Below are 9,243 nucleotides of genomic sequence, written 5' to 3' on the forward strand. Positions count from 1 at the left end.
CTATTGTTTCACAATATTTTTCAGCTTCAGCTCTATTAAAAGTTATTTTCTGGTACTCTGGTGCTGGATTTAAAAATTGGGCATAAGCTCTACGTCAGTTTTTGTGAAATATATGTACGCCTGTAGCACCGTCTAAAACTGCCTGTCCCTCCAGTGAAAGTTGAGACACCATTCATGTTACTATTTTATAAAATTTTGCACACAGATAGAGATCAATCCAAAAAGCTAAAAAGTTTGTTCGTCTCAATCTCAGACCCGCTAGCCCCACCAACAGTCCAAATTTCACTTATGTTTTTGCTTATAACTGAAGGGCTCATTATAGTCGTGCGTAGGTCCTGCGGCGTAGCCGCGACAGCGTAGGTTCCGCGTCGGTTTTCATTTATACTTTTGTGTCGTCGTCTGCGTTGACGTACAAACACGCGCAGACGCTGGTAGGCAGTAACCACGCGTGTAACCACAGTAGCAGCGCCACCGTCAAAGAAGAAGAAGCTTAGCAAGTTAACCCACAAACGAAGAAGAAACAGCAACTTGTGTATAATTTGAGAAGACCAGAAATGATGGAAGTAAATAAACAGCGACTTTTGATGCAGTTTGAATTAAATCACTCCTCAACTTGGCTCATCTTTGTTTTCACTGTCGCAAACAGAAAAACCTTTGATACAGTCTTTTTTACCTGACGGGAGGGGTTCTGGTGGACCATCACTGCGCTTGTGGTCTGCGTAGATCTGACGCGCTGTTAAAAATTTTGCAAGGTGCACGTCAGGCTACGCAGAGCTACACACAGGCTACGGATAACCTACGGCGTAGCTACAGGGTAGAGCTTATGCACGACTATAAATCGGGCTTTATGATGCGTAAGTTGTCTAAACTATTTTTATTCCCTCTGAATCCTTGGCTTAAGACGATTCGATTGCACCCTATGACATTATTTTCCATTCATGAAAATCGGTGTGTAGCATCTAAAAACACTCAGGGCAAAAATTTCTTTGTGTTGATTCACCAATCCCTTTTAGTATACCGCATCAACTAATTTTACGTAAAGTGTAAAATTAGTGTATTGACACGACACTTCATACTCGTGACAGGTGTCGTGAGCAATTCAGTCCCCCCGAGCAATTCGGTCTCCCCTAGGACCCCGATTGGTATCTAGCACTAATGCCTGCTCAAAAATTTGTCATTGCAATATCTTGTCTGCGTACGCGGCTAGCAAGCTAATTATGTTGTACAAAATAGAAGCATAACATTTTTAAAAAATAAAAGTTAACTAAAAAATAATATAATAAACTAATATTCATGTTGCAGACACGTCAGTACTTTTGTGTCATCATCTGTAGTAGTAGTAATCATGGCTTATAATTATAATTTAAATGTGTGATTCAACTATGTAGTAATCAGGTTTTGTAGTAATCAAGTAATTCATGAGTAAGTAATTGTATAAGTAGACAGTCAAAAGTGGAAATGGTACAGTATAATAATCTAAATAATAAAATGACACAAGCAATGTGTAGATCTCCCACCTATAGCCTCATTTATATACTACTATATGAAACATATAATTTAAAAGACATCAATTGTAATTTTAACAACGTTCTAACTACATAAATCATAACGCGATTTTGTAGGAATTGAAATAAGGCGCTAAGAAAAGTACCCATGAGGAGTTTTTTCAGCCAATGGAATCACGCAGGGTCCTAGGGGAGACCGAATTGCTCATGACAACGGCAGTATGGAAATGAGGATGCATCGTTTCATCGTAGTGGCACCTAGTGGTCAGACAAATCGTTGCCGAGTCCAACAATACCAAAATAGTGCTTAAAAAAACATTTGTGAATATTTCCGCAAGCGTAATTCCGATCGACTCGAATTCCAATCGACTTTTTTCACATATAGCTCCTGAACTATATACTAATGACATGTCAATTCGCCAATCCTTTATCATATACAGCGTCAACTAATTTTACGTAGAGCTTAAAAACAGATTTGAGGCTGTATCTTCACTTAACTTGTGCGTATTGACACGACACTTGGTACTTGTGATGGCAGTCAGGAACTTTTTGTCACAGTGCCACCTATTGGTTAGTAAAAAATTTTACATGCTTATTATAACATATATATATAAGAATATAAGAAATCTATAAGAAAATCTATATATATATATAGATGGACTAACTTTCATTGGAAATTGCAGAAAATGGCAAAAATAAAAAAGTTCCATTTATTTTTTTGTTTTTAGACATTAGTTTATTACTCCTCAACAAAATTAGATATTTTTACCAGATTTGACATGCTGATGTATGGGCAGAGTCTGAGGCCACAGAAAATAGATGCTTTGCCTGCCCCACTAGTTGGCCGTATAATTGAACAAAACCTTCGATGGCTAGCAAGCCATGTGGTCATACAAATGCAGAGTTCCCTAGCACAGTGGTTCTCAAACTGGGGGCCGCGAGATGGTGTCAGGGGGGGCCCAGTTTTATGACATTTTATAAAATACATTCATTTATCATGAATTCTGTGTAATTAAAACCTAAAAAAATAAGGCTACTAACCAAGAGCACTACTTTGTATACTTTAATATGTTTTGTCTAATTAAAATGTTACGTTATAGAACAAAATTGTCATAAATTTTCTTTGGGGGGGCCACAAAGGAATGCACCGTACAAAAGGGGGGCCGCACGCTGAAAAAGTTTGAGAACCACTGCCCTAGCAAACGTTATTTCCTGGTGTCAGAACATCCTAGAGACACAAGGGTGGTCTCTTTTCCAGTCCCTCCAGAAAAACGCGATTGTGCGATCGCGCAATATATTGCATAATCAGCCAAAGTCCGCATATTTATGCGGGGCTGCATTTTTTCCAAATACGACGCACTTTCGCCGCATTAATTACATATTTCCGCGCACAAAATATGCGGGGCTTGCATGATCTCCGCATTTTCGTAGCAAAAAGTCACATATATATTAGCAGAAAGTTGAAAAAAATGTTGCATTTACTTCCCAAAAACGCAGCCGTGTCCTTTATTGCCATGGGAACGTTATGAAGTGACGTGATTATGTGACGTGAACATCATTGCAGCTTTTGCAAGTTTCCGCAGTTTTTGCAAGTTCCGCAATTTTCGCAAATTCCCGCAATTCAATCGCGTAAATTGCATAAATATCCCGCATATTCCATTGCATTTTTTAAGAAAACGTGCCGCAAAATCGAGGATTTTTGCCCGCAACAATCACAAAATAACTCCGCGTTTTTCTGGAAGGACTGCTTTTCACTTGTGGCTTGGAGTATATCAATTAAAGGATGCCATTTACTCCCTAGAAACCTATGAGAATACCCTATAGCAAACATTTAGCAAGACCTATATCTCTGCATCAGTAGGTAAATGGGGGTGGACTCTTTTGACTTGTTAACACTGATGTAACATTTTGTGTCCCGAGTTTTGCCACTGCAAGCACCACTAACATTTTCTTCAGTGTTCTAGTTGTCAATGCTTCTCGGGAAGAGAGGGAGAGATTTTACTAAATGAGAACACAGCTTATTTTTGCTGATAACTTTGGATTTCTTTGTCTGAAATCATGAGGTTTTCCTACATTCTTTAAACTTCTCATCCAAACTTTATTTCCTTTTTTTGCCCTTGTTCGGCTTGACCCCAGTGTTTCTTTCAGATGAGAAGAGAAATTTAGAGACACATGAGAGAAAACACACAGAACAGAATCTCTTCACCTCCACCAGATCTCAAATCAGCTTTACTGCCTTACAAGAGAAGAAACTTCATTCAGAAGAGCACAGAGAGAAGAAGAGGCAGCAGTTTCACTGTGATGAGTGTGGGATGATTTGTGTCTCTTCCTATAAACTAAATGTTCACATGAGGACACACACTGGAGAAAAACCTCACCGCTGTTGTGTTTGTGGGAAGAGTTTCTGTCGACATGAACATTTAGTGTCAAACCAGAGAACTCATACAGGTGAAAAACCTTACTACTGCACTGAATGTGGAAATTACTTCAGCACCAAAAACACTCTTAATGATCATCAGAGAATTCACACTGGAGAGAAACCATACAAGTGTCCTCACTGTGAGAAGAGATTCAGCCAGAAAACTTGTCTGAAGAGACATGTGTTTATACACACCAATGAGAAACCGTATCAGTGCGGTCAATGTGGAAAAACCTTTAGGCACTCAAGTTCATTAAAATTACACCAGAATATTCACTCTGGAGAGAAACTTCATCAATGTTCACACTGTGAGAAACGTTTTGGTCGTAAATCTCATCTGAAAGTCCATGAGAGACTTCACATTGGAGTAAAACCTTATTACTGTAGTGTTTGTGGGAAGACTTTCAGTCAACATGGAGATGTAGTGAGACACCAGAGTACTCATACAGGTGAAAAACCTTACAAATGCTCTCAGTGTGAAAAGACGTTTGCTCGATCAGATTTCTTAAAAGTCCATGAGAGAGTTCACACTGGAGTAAAACCTCATCACTGTAATGTTTGTGGGGGGAGTTTCAGTCAACATAGAGATGTAGTGAGACACCAGAGAACTCATACAGGGGAAAAACCTTACAAATGCTCTCAGTGTGAGAAGACTTTTACTCGATCAGATTTCTTAAAAATCCATCAGAGACTTCACACTGGAGAGAAACCTTATGTCTGCTCTCAATGTGGAAAGAGCTTTTCTTATCCAGGTAATTTTAAAGTTCATCAGAGAGTTCACACTGGAGTAAAACCTTATTACTGTAGTGTTTGTAGGAAGAGTTTCAGTCGACGTGATCATTTGGTGAGAAACCAGAGAACTCATACAGGTGGAAAACCTTACACATGCTCCTAATGTGAGAAGATATTTGCTCAGTTAGGTACGTTAAAAATCCATGAGAGAATTACACTGGAGAGAAACCAAGCACCACTTGATCTGTCGAGAGAGATTCACCAATTCTAAAAGTTCAGAATCATCAGAAGAAACATACTGAAAATCAAACACTAAAATCATCATAGTGTAAATAGTTCATAGTTTAACCTGAAATAATTTAGCTTAAGTTCAGAGTTCTTCTAATTGTAATGATCCAGATCTGTGTTTCCCCAGTCCATGTCTTTTATTTTGAAGTTCTGTTCTGTCTGACATGTTTTGTAGTCTTTTGTAGTTGTCTTTTGTAGTTTTTTTTCTCATTGGTTCCCTGTTGATTGTCTCCCCAGGTATATTTACTTGGTCAGTCTTTATTGGTTTCTGTGTCCTGTTCTGTTTCTGGATTACCTTGTTTTATGGTTTTGTTTAATAAAAGCTGCAAAAAGCTGCCTGCCTACCTACCAACGTTACACTTATATTCTTGTGGAATCAATTTTCTGTTATATATGCAAAAGTAGTCATCAGATTGAATCGGTCAGAGAGTCTTCAACTTCAGGTCTTATTGTTTTCTTCATGTACAGTAGAAACCTGTGTTTATGTTGTACTGATGACTTCTAAACTGACACGAGCAAAGATTAGTAACATGGTCATAAGACGATTCCCTTTTAAAAGCATTATTTTTATTAACAATGACTTTTTTGTAGTTTCTTTATCTGTCTTTACATATGGATCAGAATGATCCTGCAAAACCAACTGGCGTCTGTCTGTCGCATTTAGGGCTAGTTTGCACCTGTAATTTTTTATTATATGTACTTTGGTTACTTAATACAGGCCAATCACAACGTAGGCTACCAGTAAGCTGGCCAATTGGGGACACAGCGCTTTTCAGATCGATGAGTTTTGTAACAAAAGAGAGTGCAACAAAAATGTACGGTATTTGGAAAATAATGTGTTTTTAAACCATAAACTACGAGAACACATTGTATTATACTAAATACACAAAATAACCTTGTTTTTAGCAATGAAATATGTGCTCTTTAATAGCAAGTAAATTACCTTAGTACAAATCATCAACCACTACACTGAAGTAATGTTACTGTGAAAAATGTATGTATACAATTATTTACCATTTTTGTGGTTGTTTTGTTTATATAAATAATGTAAAGGTGTACAAGCTTGAGTATTTGGTTGTCGAAACAGCCATTTTATAATTTACAGACTAAGGCTTTTATTTTAAGTATTTGGCGTTTTGCAGGTCCATACTGAAATAACAAACTTACCTCTCAGAAACGTCCATTTAACAATCTCCAAACAATAAGTTGTTCCTCAAAATCTGTATTTTCATCTGATACAGACTCAAACATAAAATGTCTGTTTACTAATGTGAGCTACTGGCATGGGCCAGTTATTATTGTTATTATTATTACCCTTCCAGATAGGGCAAAAATAGACAATTTCATTCAAATGACAAATCCTAGGGTTGTAAATAAACATGTAAAAACGTTTCTGGATAATTTTTGCACTTAATAAAGCCACATAGCTTTTTATGTAAATATCAGATAACAATTTAACATAATATTTCAATGCATTCTTTGGCACCTTTAAAGTTAAATTTAAGAAAAGTGTGAATTTTTTAACTATGTTCAGGTTTAAACAAAAAAAGTCAGTGGGTCAGTTTACCCCATTCACGCGGATCAACTTACCCCTCAGCTGGGCCACAAGAGCACTTTTTTTTAGAAGCCACCTTTTCAAAGCCCTTTGTTATTAAGGCATTCTTATCATTTAATTTGAAAGGAGACATCCTTAAATAAAGTTTTTTTAATGCAGAAAAGCCCACATATGTAAAAATCGGCTCATCTTACCCCACTACAGGGTGCGCGCGCATCCAAGAGGCAGTCAGGCAGAAAGCCCGACTGGTGGGTGAGCTGGTGCGCTACTGCAACAACCTTAAGTATTGAAGCTTTCTTTATTGTTTGTATATAAATAAAACTTGATTTTAGTTGGATCTGTTTTTCTGACAACACAAGGCACGTCTCCTTTTTTTGTTTTGTTTACGTCTCTTCTTTCTGCCTCTCGGTGGCGCGCTCAAGCAGCGATGACGTTGCCGAGCAACCCATAGCTGTAGCAAAGAGTATGAACCGTAAGATTGTTTGTTGCTAGACAATTGGAGACCCATAACTTTAATCAACAATGACGCTAAAGTGTTAGCTCGCATTTTTGCTCAGAGAATAAAATTATGTTTGGATACAATTATAGATGACATTCAGTCAGGTTTTATGCAAGGGAGACATATCAGCAATAATATTAGATTAATTCTAGATTTGATTGATTATGAGCCTTATATAGGCCTAACCGACAACAGTTACATTTTGTTTATAGATATATATAAAGCCTTTGATACTGTAAAACATGATTTTTTATTTGACTTACTAGACTTTTTTGGCTTTGGAAAATACTTTAAAAGAGCAATACAAACTTTATATAGTGATTGCAACAGTTCAGTTAAACTTCCATGGGGAACTACTCATAGATTTGAAATTTTCAGAGGCATAAAGCAAGGAGATCCTGCTGCTCCATTTTTATTTCTGTTAGTCATGCAAGCAATGGCATTACACATAAATAATGATTCCTTTCAAGGTATTCAAATTTTAGATAGAGAAATTAAGTGTCGTCAGCTAGCTGATGATACAGCAATATTTTTGAAGAATGAAATGCAGGTTAAAAAAGTTATAGATTGTCTTAATGTGTTCTCTGAGGTTTCAGGTTTATCCCTTAACATTAAGAAATGTACCCTTTTTCCACTTAAAGATGACAGTAGGCCTATCCATTTGACTGAATATGAAGGAATTCCAATAAAGAATGAAGTAACATATTTGGGAATAAAAATATGCAAAAATCAAACCGATAGAGTACAATCAAACTTCCAACCAGTTATTTCAAAAATTAAGAACAAATTTGATATGTGGCTAATGAGGGATTTATCGCTCAAAGGTAGAGTCATATTATCAAAGACTGAAGGACTATCTCGTTTAGTTTATCTTGCAAAAGTATTGGATGTTCCTAAAATGGTTACCCAAAAAATTGATTCTAGTCTGTTTAATTTCTTATGGAAAAATAAGCCTCACTACCTAAATAAAAATATTTTATGTAATCCATACAATCAGGGGGGTTTGAATGTGATCGATATACATTCTTCTAACATTACTTTTAAATTAAATTGGATTAAACATTTTATTAAACATAAAGATAAAATATGGTATATAATCCCAAACTTTATTTTCAAAAAAGTTGGTGGTATAGAGTTTCTCCTAAAGTGTGATTATGACATTAACAAACTTCCTCTTCAATTATCTAACTTTCACAGACAGGCTCTTTTATGTTGGCTCCTTATTTATAAACACAATTTTTCTCCCCACAGACATAACATTTGGAATAATAAATATATTAAATATAAGAATAAATCAATATTTTACGACAATTGGGTTCAAAATGATATTTTATTGCTTTCACAATTGATTAATGACAAAGGTTATTTGCTTTCATATTCTGAATTTTTAAAGAAATTTTATATCCCAATATTGCCAAAAGAATATAGTATTGTATTTGATGCTATTCCAGCTGGTTTTTTAAGACTATTACAGGGTAATACAGATTCAGAAAAGAAATTGACCTTTCAAAAAGAAATTCTTTTAGATGGGATTAATATTAAAGATTTCAAATGTAATAATAGGTTTTTTAGAAGCTTGATTCACCACCCTGTAACATGTAGAAGCAAACAATATTGGGGAAATATTTTTGGGAATTTGAATTGGCCTTTAATTTGGACTTACAATAATAAGTTCTGTATTACTAACAAAGTTACTGAGGTTTATTTTAAAATTATACATCTAATTTACCCGACGAACCAATTCCTGCTAAAATTCAAAAAGGATCTTTCAGACTCTTGTGTATTTTGTAATATTAATAATGAAACTATTGTACATCTTTTCTTTGATTGCATATATACAAGATTTTTTTGGATCGATATTGAAAATTTGTTTGAATTATTCTGTGGAGAGAAAATCAAAATACAGAAAAAAGATGTTTTTTTCTTTTATGGAGAAAATGATTTGCTTAAAAGTCATATATTTTTTTTAAATCTTATTATCTTATATGGTAAGTTTTACATACATAAATGCAAATGGGCTCGGACTAAGCCCAATATTACCCAATTTAAGGTTCAGATGAAGAGTTATTTTGAAACATTGAAAGGACTCTCAAACCCTAAAGCTACCAAGACTATGGCATATTATAATGCGTTAAATTCCTCTTTTTGAAAGAATTGTATTGTATACCCTCTTTATTTTATTTTATTTTATTTTTTTAGTTATTTTATTTTTTTTTCTCTTTTTTCCTTAAAGTGTATTTCTTTT

The 9,243-nt window shown here is 35.4% G+C and overlaps 1 protein-coding gene across 1 annotated transcript; it reads left to right on the plus strand.

Annotated features, from left to right (window-relative positions):
- Positions 1-3,665: 3,665 nt before the first annotated feature.
- LOC141365399 (uncharacterized) lies at positions 3,666-5,292 on the plus strand. Its single transcript, XM_073869886.1, has one exon. The coding sequence runs from the start codon at positions 3,818-3,820 to the stop codon at positions 4,817-4,819; it is 1,002 nt and encodes a 333-aa protein (XP_073725987.1). The 5' UTR covers positions 3,666-3,817; the 3' UTR covers positions 4,820-5,292.
- The last annotated feature ends 3,951 nt before the right edge of the window (positions 5,293-9,243 follow it).

This window comes from Misgurnus anguillicaudatus, chromosome 7, assembly GCF_027580225.2.
Source record: "Misgurnus anguillicaudatus chromosome 7, ASM2758022v2, whole genome shotgun sequence".
NCBI classification, from domain to species: Eukaryota; Metazoa; Chordata; class Actinopteri; order Cypriniformes; family Cobitidae; genus Misgurnus; species Misgurnus anguillicaudatus.

Coding starts and splice junctions, on each gene's coding strand:
- LOC141365399 (XM_073869886.1), top strand. CDS start 3,818: ATGATTTGTGTCTCTTCCTATAAACTAAATGTTCACATGAGGACACAC.